The sequence below is a fragment of the Triturus cristatus genome, chromosome 11, assembly GCF_964204655.1.
Source record: "Triturus cristatus chromosome 11, aTriCri1.1, whole genome shotgun sequence".
NCBI lineage: Eukaryota > Metazoa > Chordata > Amphibia > Caudata > Salamandridae > Triturus > Triturus cristatus.
In genome coordinates, this window is record NC_140594.1 from 373,180,318 (window position 1) to 373,195,880 (window position 15,563).

Genomic DNA, 15,563 nt, shown 5'->3' on the forward strand with positions numbered 1-15,563 from the left:
ACATTTAATAGATAACCTTTCACAACGAAGCGCATAATATGTCCTCCGTGTGCGGACGGTGCGCGAAGCGCATCGTGTGTACATGGCCCATCGAGCGTAACGTGGGCACGCGGTGCGCGTAGCGCACCGCGTGCCCACCGTGCGTGCACGGCACTAACTGCGTAAAGTGGGCGCGTGGTGCGCGAAGCGCACCGCGTCCTCACTTTCCGCGCACGGTGCGCAAAGCGCACAGTTCGCGCACGGAACGAACTGCGTGAAGTGGGCGCGCACGCCACGAACGGCGTAAAGTAACTTAGCATTTAAAAAACCATACAAATTCACTGAAAAAACCATAGGTTTCACACACGTTATAGTTAGGAATTAGCATTTAAAAAACCTTGCAAATTCACTGAAAAAACCATAGGTTTCACACATGTTATAGTTAGCTGGACATTTCACTTGTGAAAAACCATTGAAATTCCCCCGTTATAGTTAGTGCAGGCAACTATAACTCACGCGACCGCAATCCTCTGCTAAGGACATATGTGTCTTTATGAAAAAAAAATATTTGTAATATATGTATAGCTAAAATTTAATGGAAGAAGACATGGGCAAATAAGTGTCTAAATACAGTATTAGCATCAGCAGAGGATTGCGGTCGCGTGAGTTATAGTTGCCTGCACTAACTATAACGGGGGAATTTCAATGGTTTTTCACGAGTGAAATGTCCAGCTAACTATAACATGTGTGAAACCTATGGTTTTTTCAGTGAATATATATATATATATATATATATATATATATATATATATCTATCCTACTGGCAGTCGCCAGTAGGTAGTTATAGTTAGGACCGTGTTTCCATAGGAAATCCGCAACATTCTATTTTGAATAACTTTGGCGCAGATTGACGAATCCTGGCGAAATTTTCAAAATAGGTGGGGCGCTCCGCTCCTACCCTGAAAGTCTCGGGGAGATTCGTCAAGCGGGGGCTGAGAAAAAGGGGGGGTCCCAAAACGCGTTTTCCCCATGCATTTTTCCATAGGACCTTTAGTCCAAGCTACAGCCCGAACGGCTGAACAGAATTACTTGAAATTTGGCAAAGAGGTAGTCCTCAGGTCAGGGATGTGCCTTTTGTAGGTCTGGTGTAAATGTGTTCAGTATTTGCTGAGAAAATAGCATTTAAATCAATATATATATCTATAGGCGCGCTCCGAGCGCGTACGGTAAGCTTACCGTACGCTGCCATGCGCGAGGTCAATTCTTATTGGTGGTTACATGACTGTAAACATTCGAATCGGTCGAAATCAGGAAGTGTCGGCCTCCATTTTGTGTGTCTCACACTGATAAAAAAAGGAGAACGTGGAAAGGGGGCAACGAAGAGAGTTGCAGACCCCCTAGCGTTTGTCAGGGGGTCCAAGAAGGCCATAAAAGTATGAAAAATACATTTAATTTTTTTTTTTTTTTTAAATCGCGGGGTGCGCGTACGGTAAGCTTACCGTACGCGTACGGTAGAAAATAAAAAAAAAAAGAAGAAAAAAACAAATTTAAGTGTTAAGATATTAGGGGGGCTCTAAAAAGAGCCGTTGTGTTCATTGAGTGTTTTTTGGTACCTACAAGTAAGTACCGATGCAGAGTCTAAAGTTCAAGAGGAAGACTCAGTTCCCTTCATCATTGAAATGTACACCGTCTCCTCTATAAATGTCTTGCATGTTGTAACGCAAGTTGTTGTGGTATATAGAACCCATACAATAGTCTCTGAGGAAAGCAGAAACAGATTTGTTGACGTGCTTTCTTGCTTTGTCAATCTGCGGACAAAATTGGTTGGACCAGTTCCACTTTTGCCTTTGGCATATGTTAGAATATACAAAGGCAGATTGAGGAAAAAGCGACATCAATTGCACTAAGGTGTCCTTAATAAGCATTTCCAGACCTACACCAGTTAAAGTGCCTAGGTCATTTCCACCACAGTGCACAATAATAAGGTTAGGCTGTGGGAGATGTTGAAAGGTTTTCACCCAAGGCAATAACTGGTGCCACTTTAACCCTGGTTTTACACACGTTATAGTTGGGAATTAGCATTTTAAAAACCTTGCAAATTCACTGAAAAAACCATAGGTTTCACACATGTTATAGTTAGCTGGACATTTCACTCGTTAAACCATTGAAATTCCCCCGTTATAGTTAGTTCAGCTAACTATAACTCGCGCGAGCGCAATCCACTGCTGATGACGTCACATGTTACATCACTCAGGACATGGTTAGTGACATCACTCATGACATCACTCATGACATCTCAAATGACTCACATATAGAGTCAGTTACGCACCTAGAAAATCATCCATTCACACACTTGTACAGCCACTCATTCTTCCACAGGCCTTTTCCCTATATATATTATACATATTTAAAGTTTACAGAAACACACACTCACTGGATGACGTCATCAGTGATGTAATATGTGACGTCATCAGCAGTGGATTGCGGTCGCGCGAGTTATAGTTAGCTGAACTAACTATAACGGGGGAATTTCAATGGTTTTTTACGAGTGAAATGTCCAACTAACTATAACATGTGTGAAACCTATGGTTTTTTCAGTGAATTTGCAAGGTTTTTTAAATGCTAATTCCTAACTATAACCTGTGTGAAACCTATGGTTTTTACAGTGAATATATATATATATATATGTGTGTGTGTATAATATATATATATATATATATATATATATATATATATATATATATATATATATATATAAATATAATATATCAAAAAGACTACTCCCATCAGCCTTGAAAGTCCTTCAACTGCCAAGGAAGTAAGTATACGAGCCTGGGATTAGTGCAGGTTTCATTTATTACCCAGAGCGACGGCCATAACGTTTCGGCTCCGTGGAGCCTTGATCACATGACAGCTATTAGCTCGTGAAGTTACAAATTTAAAGTGAAATCGTTGGTCACATGGGGGGAATCACCTGGGTGTAAGGTCATAGACACAGAAAAGGATACATCATCGTTGGTAAAAAGAGAAGAAATATCCAACCACAGATTTACAAGTGATCCTTAATCGACATGCAAATAAATAATCAAGCAAGTAATGAGTTACAATGCCGGCATAAATGCCCTAAGAGTCTGGGCAGGATATAGAATGGGAGCAACCGTCAACTGTGAGGCATGGAAATGTGGATTAACCAGTTGCTCATGATTAACATGGTTACCAATAAGCGGATTCACAGAATGTTAGTCAGACCGTAAAGACATAATACCGCATATCTCATACATAAAAATATAAATATATAAATATATAGTATAATAATATTGAGATAAAATATATTATGTAATTAATACAGGTTGCCCCATAGACCAATCTGAATAGTAAAGTGAATAGTGCAAGAAAAATATACTGGTAAAGTGTAAACATACAATTAAAGTGCCTGTGCTCGAATGTTTAGAAATACTGCATATCCTAAATAATATGGACATGAAAAAATGGGGTTCTCATCCAGATGTAACACAGGGATATGGTAAGCAAATTAGGGAACACATAATAGGTTGGTAGGCGGCATAAAAGGCAATATCACGGATAAAGTAGAATCCGTATGGAGAGAATTAGATATTTCACAGAGGGATCTTTCACATCAGAAGGACTGCGGTGGGACCCTGATGCTATGCCAGAATGATCCAGCTACCTCGGTCATGTGGAAAGCTTATGGGTGGTAATGAGTGCGCAGTTGAGTCATAGGCATAGGAACACCGAAATCCATAATGGGATTGGGATGTGCAAATCACGCAAATTTTACATAAGGAAGTACACTTTGTCAGTAATAAATAGTAAAATACTAAATAAATAACCTAAAAATTACATATTTCATGGGGTTAAGACAAATGACTAAAATTAGTAAAAAATGGCTAAGAACACATCAGATAAAAGGTTTCCCATTGAAGAGCGGTATAAAAATGTAACATCAACCCAAACATGTATGCAAGTCCTCTGTCATGTTTAAACCTGCGGGAACCTTAGTGTTAAGTTGCAGAATGTACCGTGTTTCCAATTTGCGGAGATTGGACTCGCGATCCCCACCCCTTCTGCTAGGTTCAATGCAGTCTATAACATTGTAGCTTAAACCCTTGTTATCACTACTGTGAACTTCTCTAAAATGTCGAGCCACGGGGTAGGTGTTGTCTTGGTTGGTGATCGCACGCAAATGTTGCAAAATGCGTTTGTGTACCGCTAGTTTCGTGCTGCCTATGTACTTCAGGTTACACGGACAAGTGAGGACATAAATAGCAAATTCAGTCTTACATGTCAGCAATTTATTAATCCTGAGCTGTCTGTTACTGAAAGGATCCATAAAAGTTTTAGTATTGACACCGTGTGAGCAAGCTTTGCAAGTTTTGCATTTGTAAAAAACACTATTGAGTTGTAGCCAAGACGTTTTGTCAATGGTTTCAGGATTCGTATTAACCAATGCTTGTCTCATAGTGGGGGCTCGGCTATGTGTAATGGTAACCTGATGTGGGAGCATGGGACCTAGGACAGGATCACTACGTACAATGGGCCAGTTTTTGTTGATGATTTTACGCAAATCAGCTTGTTGTTTGCTGAAGCCCATGATGATCCTAAAATTGTGGGGTGAGTTTTTGTTGGTCTCCTCTTGATTGTTAGGCAACAATATGTTGCTGGTAACTCCACTAATGGGTTTTAACAGATCATCACGATTAAGTGCATTGGATCTAACTATGGCATTTTCAATGATGTTCACCGAGTAACCCCTCGCCCTAAATCTGTGTTTACTTTGCTCTTGTGCTGTCCTGAGATCATTGCCATTGCTACATATTCTCTTCAACCGTAACATCTCCCCATAAGGTATGCTATTGATGAGGTGGGGTGGATGTGCACTCGTGGTGTGTAGGGTTGTGTTGCCTGCAGTGGGTTTACGATGTAGCCTAGTTTCTAGCTTGCCCGCATAGATGTAGACCTCGGTATCAAGGAATGTGACATGAGTTTGGCTACACGTGGCAGTGAATTGGAGGTTGAGATTGTTCACATTTATACTCTCAATAAACCCATGTGCCTCCTCTAATGAACCTTTCCACACTACAAATAAATCATCGATAAACCGCAGCCATACAACAACATTATCTCTGAGGCACTGTGCATGATCCTTGCGAAGGATAGTCTCCTCCCAGTAACCCATGTGGAGGCAGGCGTAGCTTGGGGAAAAGCTAGCCCCCATTGCTACGCCCCTCAGTTGCCGGTATAGCAAACTGTTAAACATAAAGTTGTTGTTAAGGAGGCAGAGTTCAAGCATCTCAATCAGCATAGCATTGCGACTCTCAAACTGAGTAGGTTTGCGCGAAAGAAATTAATATAATATATATATATTTCAACACAATCCTTCTATACAGAGGGACAAACGGGTCGCACTCCCGTAGTTTATGCAATTTTTCTTTTCTTTACATCTTCATTTGCATGGCTATAGGCGAAACGATCAACGCGTTTCGGTCTCTGAATCTGCTCACCTCAAATGCCTGTTTTTAAGTCTCACTTAGAGCACTTGCTGTCTTCGAGACATTTTGTTTACTGTTAGTGGAGTTGGGGCCATCCCATTACTTACAATTGGTGGGCTTCAAAGCCAATCTATTTTGCTAGCTTCCTGCTGTTTGGCACTTCACTCTTCTTGCATGGGACCCTCCCTTAGAGCATGGCCCAAGTACTTGTGTCCTTCCACTGCTCGCACTTTAGACAGCAATTTTGTCTTTTTGTTGAGCCACTATACAGAGTGCATCTTTTGTAGCTATCTCTGTCTGCATACCTCCCACCCTCTTGATGATTGTCTGCTTGTTTATTTACCTTTCACCACTGTTTGAAACTGCATCTCGGCCACGTCCTTACTGTGCCTTTTTTTTTCTTTCTTTTTTAAAACACTTTTCATTTGTACGAGTTCAGGTGTTTAACATGTAACTGTGGAGGGGGGGCTACTTATCTGTTATACACATGCACTCTGTTGCATTACATTTCCTGTGAAATAAGAAAATGTGCTTCTAATGCTGATGCTGGACTTTTACCGGTTCCACAGCTTTAATGGCCACTGATCTGGAGATAAGGAGACTTGCATTGGTATGTGTTTTATGTGCAGAGTTGTGACCTTTGAAGCTGGGAACCCCCATTCAGGTCCCAGATATGCCACAAGTCCTTGTGATTATTGTGAAAATTAGTTATTGTGGACATGTAAAAAAAAAATTAATCCAGTCCCCCACCCTTAACATTGCAAGTGAAAGCAGTATGGGAGGCTCATCTTATATCAAACCAAACGGACCTTGCATGTGAGTAATTGTTTATCTTTATTTCACCTCATAAAATGATGTTTTTCGTTTGTTATGTTAGACAACTTAAAAGAATATTCGTGACTACACCTCAACAACAACCTAGAACCTTATTCCCCTTGAACAATGCTACCTTTTTAATTAATTTGTTGGACAGCTTTAAACAATGGTTGTGCCAGCAAAAAAACATGATGTGTGCAAGGTATTCAGGAAAATGTTACCTTCAACTTATTTTAGCTTATGGGTGTCCAAAAAACGACCAAGAGGGCAACATTCACATTCAGCTTTAAATTTACTTTTATTCCACCTCAAACAATGCTGCCTTTCATTTAAGTTAACCTTCAAACAATATTTGTGACTGAACACTTTCCCGTAACATAAGTTTTATTTTCAACTTTTCTATGCCAAGAATGATCTTCAAGGACACACTTTTGCTGTGCTTTTAGAAACAAATAGCATTCATTCTTAGCTCAAGCACATGTTATCAAATTTGAGGACCTGCTTGCCTATTTATTAATTTGCACAATAATAGCAATCTTTTCCATTCATTTTAATTATTTCATAAATTAAACAACCCTTCCTACCAAATATGATGCTTAATATCACACTACCCATTATCCACCTTACTGATTATCTACCACTACCCATCCTATTTTCTATATTAAGTACCCTCCGAACCCCCATAATAAAGTTGTGCTCACTATATCGGAATACTTTTTTTAAGACAGCCCTAGTTAGTGTTGCTACTTACTTTCCATTTCATATTTAATTTCAAAGCTCTAACTATCCCTCACACAATTAATAAATAACAAAAGAATAATGGCTGCCTCATGGCAATTTAGAATAAAACGTTAAACATACTGTACAACCAAACCAATAGCTCTCACATAGGCGAAGCCTATTGGCTTTGCCGATGCTTGTTCCATGCATGCTGAGCTAGAAAGGGACAATGTCTTTTTGCCATTTCTGTAGCCAAGTCTTTAAGCTTAGGATTATCACTGTGCCATCCACTCCAAGCTGTAAAATAAAAAAAAGCCTTTTACCACTCCAGGCACAGTATAACATCTTTGGGTTGCTAAAATAAATCATCCAAGCCAACCCGGAATGAATAAAAGCAACCCCAGACAAGTGTTTTGCTTTCATTATGGTGTTGTAAGGTGCTCCATAAAGGAGTTGCTCTCCACCTAAACTTGGGAACTACCCAGAGCGCTCTGCTTCTTTTTTACATAGATATTTTCAATGTAGTTTCCCTCTTATACAGAAAACCTGGTTAAAACATCTGTTGCAATATTGGATTTAGAATGCATAAAATACTATTGAAAGTATAATTCAGTTGAGTGAAAGACTAATTTCCTCCAGGGCAAACACTATCACATGACTGTTCTTGTGACATTTCTTATGACCAAATGTCTTGCTCAAACTATTGCGTGATATTTATAACCAATGCACAAGTATCATTTTACCACTTTAATGTAATTAATTATATTTTTCTATTTCAGGCAAGCTGAAACTCCAACTCTCATCCCAAAGTTGAACAATACACAAATCACAGATCATTACTCGACCTGCATTAAGCTGTCAACGGAGAATGTGAGTCGTACATAATCTTTCTCTCCTCTCCTCTCCAGTCTCTTATTTACAGTGAGGGGATCTGTCCAGGCTGCACTGAAGGAATCATCTTGGCTAAGTGACTGCTGTTTTCTACTCTTCTAGGACTGATCTTTTGGAATCTGTTAATTCTCCTGCTACACAGCTACATGTTTGTTTCTTGATTGTGAAGCAGCAGATTTGATGTTCTTTGGAGTATGTGTGTGTATGTGTTTGTCCACCGACAAGTGCAAGAAGCTATCTTTTTGTTGTTGTTGTTGTCCTCATACCACCATTGTATGCAAATTGCAGCCTGCCAGCCATTCTGTACCTTCCCAGGCTTTTTGCGATAGCTCAATAGTCCTGAGCACAAGCCTATCCAGTAACCTGGTTGCAAGTTTCACGCAGGTGTAATCATAGGACTAATACAATTAGGTTCTTATTGTGCCATTCCAAATCAGAAAAGCTTCCCAGATCTTAGAATGTGTATTAGTCTCTAATCCTGTACCCTTTTTACAGGTGTTTTTTGCTGCCTGAAATCAGTCCATCCCAAGGGGTGGTACAGCTTCTATCCATTTTTTACAAATTTCTCGCCTAGCAAGGAGAAACAGATAAGAGCAGGGCCTGCTGATCCCTAGTAAGGGGCTTATCTTCTCCTCCCAACATTATCAATGATAGGCTTATTTTTATGTTGGCGCAGAGAATTTCATTTATAGCCTTTTCCACTGTAGACCAGTAGTCCTTTAACAAGGGCATTCAAAAAACATGTGTCTGTCGACAGCACACCACATCTATGATATCTTGGGGCAACAGCTGTTACGAACTTTGCTAATTTATATGGTGTCCAATAGAGCCTGTTGGCCATAAAAAATTATTCCTTTTTAAGTTTGATGGTTTAACAAAGGGCTGACAGGTCTAACACTACTTTATAAAGCAACTTAAAGGAAAGTTGCCACAGTTTCTTTGGCTCCAACATCTGCATCACACCATCCCAGATCTCATAGGGTGCTTTGATTTTCTTCTCTTCAAAATACACCAATGTTCGATACCAGTCACTTACTTCCTTCTTTATTGGGATTTGATTCTGTAGCTTTTTTTCTAACTTCCAAAATCCTTCTCTCATTCCCATTTGCCTCCCCCTAGGACAGTAACTGCAGATACTTAAAACCTTGAGAGGGATCCCCATGTCCTTACCCACAATATTTTTCATGGCACCACCTCTTTTATCATCATGAGCTCCCCCGCCAGTACTCTATTCCTGCCCTCCTAAGTGGGAAACTTGATTGATCTTGCAAACATTCCGGCGTGCCTGGGGAATCCCAGATTGGTGCCCCCCTGAATAGCATCTAATTCCTAGTGTGTTCCTTATTCGACCCACAGAATTAGTGCTGCCTTTAGCGTCTTCAGTTTTACTTTTTTTTAAATGTCTTTGCCCCAAATTTATACAGAAACCCTTTTGCACCCCACTCTTTAACCATCTCCTCTAGCAGCCCGCCCCACACCCTGTGCCCCGGTGTACCTTATAAAGCTCTACAGTTCTTAAACTGAAATGCCATGCAATATAACCTTAGATCTGGTAGTGCCAGCCCTCCTCCTGACAATTTACGCCGCAATTTCTTCCAAGCCATACGTTCTTCCCTGTCTGCACAAACAAAACTGCCCAATTTTGCCCTGTATTTTATCAATCAGGCCTCGGGAAGATGAGAGGTATACAATTAAAAAGAAATGTAAGCTTCGGCAAGAACACCATTTTTATAAGATTACCCCTTCCATATAATGTTAGTGGGAGATTCTTCCACCTAGTTAGTACTTTCTCAATGTCCTTGGCAACCCTCTCTAGATTGTGTTGGGGAATATCCTGCAATGAATTAACAATACTAATCCAAATACCTAATCTCTCTCTGGATACTTCCCCCTCCAATCTGGGAGATTCCAGCCAGTTTCTTAACTTTCGACAATCAGGAATGATATCTTCCTTTATAAAGCTGCGAAAACAGCGCTACTATGTTCCTGCATAGTTTCCTAGCTGTCCAACTTCACCCCCGAATCACTTCTCAACTCCATTATATCATTTCTGAATCTTTCTACTCTGGCTTTCCAAGCTAACAAGGCTCCTGCTTTCCCACCATACTCTAATTCCTTCATATTCACTGCTTGCCATCTTGCTTTGCACTTTCGTTCCAGCCTGATTTTAAATTCTAGTTGGACCTCTTCTAGCCTCCTTTCGATCTTCTCCCTTTCCTCTCCCACGCTTGTGGTGTGCAAAATCTCCTCTAGAATCCCAACTTCCTTTTCCAAATTCATTAGTTCTGCCCTGTCTTCTCGTTTTTTTGCACAGGTAAGGCTTTTTAGGATCCCCTGCATATATGCCTTTAAGGCTTCCAATACAATTCCTGGGGGAGCAGTTTCTTTATTGTTGACAAAATACTCTGTTGCTGCTTTTTTCAGAGCTGTCTCCACCCTCTCTTCTAGAAGCAAGGCATGCTTTAGTGTCCATTTCTTAGGAGGCTGCGGTCCTAGTGCTTGTAAGGTTATTAGACAGCTGAATGGTCTGAAATGTGAGCTGGGAGGTGTTTGATCTTTTTGATATTCGTTACGAGGCATCTATCAACTAAAAAATAATCTAATCTTAAAAAATGATGGTGCTTTTTACTGCGATACGTGTACCCCCTCATCCTCCCTCTCAGATATCTCCACACATCTAATAGATCTAGGTCCCATTTCATACTTTTCAAGGCGTTCCTCATTCTGGAGACATATGCACTCTCCCTTCTCATTGAACGGTCCAATACAGGGTCCATCAGCACACGTAGAACCCCACACATAAAAAAATCCCTATCCGCCCACTTTAAACGAGCTAGGGCCCATCTGCCCGAGCTGTCCGTGCTCGACGCCTTTAATTCTATCCCACATCCACTTCTAACTAAGATTGCTACTCCCTTACAACATGTGGTTGATCTGAAGCGATGACCTTTTAAACCCACCCACCCACCAAACAGCTCCCTACTTTCATTTGCTAATAAGTGCGTCTCCTGTAAAATCATAATTTGTGCTGGTCTTTTTTTTAAATATTCCATCCCTTTCCTCTGTCTGGGTTCCATGTAAGAATGTCTACTCTGAATGTTAGCCATAATACCTCCCAAGATGTTCTATTCCTTGCTTCTTTACTTCGTTGTCGAATTTTACCTGCATAAAAGGTTCTGAGGACTTTTTTTTTTATCCCACTGCTCCCCCCCTGTGCCCCCCACCACCTTCCCACCTACATCTACCCTGGGGAACCCTCCCTATCTTTTTAGGCATAACCATGCCTATGGGCGCACCATTAGGGGAATTTCCGCGAATACATTCAAACTTTAGAGAGCCACCTATCCTGTAGTCCTGTCAGTCATTTGGCAGTATCTCCCTTTCTAATCCGATCAATTAATGGTTCCACATCTTCAACTGTCAGTAAATTATACATTTGATTATTCCACATGATACGCAATATTGCGGGGAATCTTAGCTGGACTTTTGCTCCCATCTTCCGGAGCTCCTCCATCTTGCTGCCTAACACCCACTGCCTCTGTTCTGTAGCCTTACACACGCCAGATCTGACAAGCCGAGAATATCCATTTACCAAATAGGGACCATTTTTCAGCGCTCTGCTGAGTATCTCTTCTTTAATAGTATAGGAGAGGAAGTTTACCAAGATCTTCCTAGGTTTAGTTCTTTGTAGATTGCGCCGGAACGGCTCTCTATGCGCCCTCTGGATTTCATGCTAGAGGTTAATCGCTACCTTATGTTTCAAAATTATTTTTCGCAGTAGCGAGATTATAAAGGCCTTGAAATCCGCTCCTTCCTCGATTTCAGGAATATTCAGAAACCTTAGGTTATTCCTGCGGGAATGGTTCTCCACTCTCCCCAAATCTTCTCTTAAGGTTTGATTTTGCCTTCTGAGTTTGGAAATCTCAGATGCGTTCTTCTCAACATCCTGTTTCACGGTGTTTACTTCTTCCTCCAACTTCTTTGTGTGCAGGGTTACTTCATCCAGCTTCTGCGTTAGCTCTGAACATGAAGCTTGTATACTCAGTTGATTTGCTTCTGAGACCTCAAAGCGCTTCTTTAGATCGTTCTTAAGGTCCAATAATATGCTTGCCAGAGAGATTTCTGCATCTTTGCTTGCTTCAGATGGTCCCATATCCGTGCTACTCCGTCTGTCCCCATTTACTTCTGAGAGCAAAGCTTCATGGCCTTCAGGTGATGCTAGCACTGCAAACCTGTTACTCAAGGGGACTGTTAAATTGGTTCCCTGACCCCATCCCTTGACGTTCTCATTTCCACCAGCACTATTTGCACTCTCTTCCGCATTGATAGTATCCGCTACTTTAGCCCTACTCCCAGGCATATCTGAAGTGCGCTCTTTTATACTGGGGCTTTAACCCCCTGCGCCATTTTTCTGCTTACTCGGAAGCACCCGGAAAAAGTATTTAAGTGAGGGAGTAATTTTTACTTTAGAGGGTAAAGTGCCAGATTTATTTGTGCCTTTCCCCTCGTTATTTTTCCCAACTGGGACTTTCCTAATCCCCTCCGTTTGGAACTCCCTCCTTGTCGCCTTCGCTTTGCCTTAATAGTTTTAACTCCTTGTGGCAATTCTGGCAATGCGTCCGGTGAAATAAGATTTGCCTTACCTCCCATGTTCCTGGTCCTCAATGTATACCTGGAGGGTGCCTCACCTTCCTTAATATCTCCTGTCTCCATATGCAAATACTGCCCCCCGCTCCTACCCGGCTCTCCCTGCTTCTGCTGTTTTGCCACTCTGCTCACGCCCCTCTCCTCGTTCCCCGCCTCCTCGACATACTGCAGGCAAGCTTGACTTGTTCTGTCTCTGCTGCCAGCTCTAATCCCAGCCTTCCAGGCTCGCTGAAGTTTTCCAGCTGCCTCGCTCCAGCGCGTCCCTGGGGACCCACGCATCAGCCTCCGATCTCCAGGATCGTCCCGAGAGCCAGGAGTCCCGTAAGGAGTTCCGGAAGTGCAAGCATTATTTGTGCCTGATTTCGGCTACCGCGTAGCTGTGTAGCTGCCGCTCTCCCAGTAACACCTCCCCCATAATGGCGCCCGTGAGCGTCTAGCTACCAGCCGCCATGTTCCCGCCTCTCTGAATGCCGGAGTGCAAGAACCTGTCTTAGAATTAATTGGAGATTTGGCTCTTTGGACTTTTGCAATTGTACAGGCGCTGTTGCTAGTCATGTCAGGAATTCTTGCAAAGAGAATCAAAAAGGGTAAACATCGTTTACCACAAGTGCGAAACCATGCATGCCATTACAACGCGGTCATTACAACGACTGGGTTGTTACAATGCATGCCATTACAGCACAAGTCAGAACAACGACTTGCTGTAGGGTGCAGAAGGTGTTGAATTTAAAATCCAACACCTTCCCTACTGTTGCACATGTGCACAGACTGAAGTTGTAATAGTAAATTATACTATCTATTCCAAATCCAGCCCCCCCACCCCCTTTTACAGGAAGTTGTTGTTCAGACTTGCTTTGTAATGGTATGCGAGGTAATAACGCGGTCGTTGTAACGACCGCGTTGTAATGGCATGCGTGGTAAACGCATGCAAACTAACGTGGCATATTCTTCAAAAAGATCTGCCAATCTATATGAAGAATTTTGATTATGATTCACTGATTGAGTATTAATTAACAGGAGTGGGTTAAAATATTTCACTGAATGCATGAATGCAGAGTATATGTACTTTATTCCACCCTCCTGGGAAGAAAGTTCACATCCTTGCCATTGTCCAGCATAATGACCATACCTTTAGTCCCTTTACAGAATGTCCTGCATCTCATAGCAAGGCAAGGAATGTTTAAGGGCTATTCTAATGGGTTGTTCTTCCTTAGGATTTCATCTTATGTGTATCTTTCGCGTGTCAGACTGAATCGAGAAATGTATCCCCCCAACAATAGTTTTCCAGACAGATTTCTGGAACACAGGATTTAGTTTCACTTTTCCAGCAAATTACAGCATTTGCTTACGTTTGGTGCTTGCATCAGGTACTGTCTTTCTGTGCCTTACCATTGCAGTTCAGGTTCTCTCCTTCAATGTCTTCTGAACAGATTTGCCAGCAACTAAGTCCAGTGTCTACTTATGAGGTATGTTGGTTCATACCGTGCATATGTTGTCATAAGAAGATCTTTGAGCCATATAAAATCTGCATACAGTGCCTGGGATCCTATTAGGACTCCTCAGCAGGCAACTGGTTAGTCCACGTACCCGAAGACCATTCTGTAACATAAGGCCAAATTATTGGCACAAACTGGTACGGATACTCCAAAATAATCCCTCTTACCTTCCCTGGGTAAGTCTCCTGGTGGGAAGCGTTTTATTTTTATTTATTTTTTGGGCCACAGGAAGAAAAAGTTCTTTTCTCAGCAAACATTACCAATCCCAGGAACATTTCAAGACTCAACAGCTTTTTCCTGGGGCCAGTCTCTTCCTCGTCTTTGGAACTGATCTCGAGTTTTAGAATGATCAATCTGTATTTCCTGCTCCATCCGCAGGCCCTTTTGTATGTCCAGACCTTTAGGCAAGCCATTCTGCATATCTTCAAGACCAACACTTGTGGACCACTCCCCAAGGGGAAGCTGTGACTGCAGAGTTTGTGACTCTGAACCGATTGCTCCCAACTCTGCACCTCTGCAGAATCCATCCTTTTCATTGCCTTCAAGGAAGACCTTCTCTACCCAGGCGTGGACTTTTTACTTTCAGCCCTCAAAGCTGGCTGACCTTATTCGACTGATTAGAGAAAATGTTTGTCCCTCCTTCAAGGGCCAGCCCCTGATGCAGCCTCTCTCCAAAGTATTTGAATGCTCTTAAGTGATGGAAGGTCTCAGCTCAGACTCCTGATACCTTGGACACGCCATACAGAGGTTACAGGTACATGGAGGTGACCTATCCGAATGCATCTCCCGATGTGATAATAGCGCTGGCATTATCAGTCCTTGCGGGTCATAGACTGTCCTAAAGTGGCTGCTTAAGCATGGATACACACTGCAAGGTCCAGCGATCCGTTTTGCAAAGATGCTCAGAGGGAGTGACGGTCCCTTTCAGGCTCCTGTTGTAGATGCAGCGCGCAGTGAACTGACACACTTTGAAGGTACGTTTCCAGCTGCCTGCCTAAACTATTCTCTAATCTCTATCTGAATGGTGCCTGACCCCAAAATGGCGGTCTCGCGAAGACTAGGAAATACCTCCGAGATAAAGAGCTTCTGTTTGCAGGGGGATGAAAGAAGGGTCTTTATTTTCATTTGCATGCGCTGCTGCACTGAGCGAATTCCACATAAAAAGCACCTGTTGGAGGGTGCGACCTCATCTCCTGGACTAACTCTAGTGGAAGAATGCCTGACCCGAAGATGACGGTTTCATGATGTCTAAGGTTTTTCAAGTATCAAAGTAGTATGCTCAATTCTCCTCTGCACTCTAGAAGTCTGACCCTAAGATGACAGCTGAAATGACGGGCAGGCATTCTTACATCTAACAAGTTGCATAAGGGTGAACTCCACGTTGATCTTGCCAACAGATATGGCCCCCCCGCTCTACGACCATTTCAGTGCTTCTGCTGTTATTTATTACTTGGGAGGCTGATGATGCTCCTCACAAGCCCCTCCTCTTAAAACGTGAAAGTGG

General features: G+C 42.1%; 2 protein-coding genes across 3 annotated transcripts in view; one reads left to right on the plus strand and one right to left on the minus strand.

The window, feature by feature from the left end:
• Positions 1-12,634, minus strand: part of ITPRIPL1 (ITPRIP like 1) — a 130,407-nt gene extending 117,773 nt beyond the window's left edge. The window contains exon 1 of the mRNA XM_085634349.1: positions 12,560-12,634. Coding sequence (XP_085490475.1) covers positions 12,560-12,629 — 70 coding nt within the window. The 5' untranslated portion in view covers positions 12,630-12,634. The remainder of the gene's footprint in view (positions 1-12,559) is intronic.
• The window catches only part of NCAPH (non-SMC condensin I complex subunit H), a 414,052-nt gene that overhangs the window by 67,625 nt on the left and 330,864 nt on the right, over positions 1-15,563 (plus strand). For both annotated transcript variants that reach the window (XM_085634348.1, XM_085634347.1), the window contains exon 3: positions 7,805-7,895. In XM_085634348.1, the coding sequence (XP_085490474.1) occupies positions 7,805-7,895 (91 nt within the window). The remainder of the gene's footprint in view (positions 1-7,804; positions 7,896-15,563) is intronic.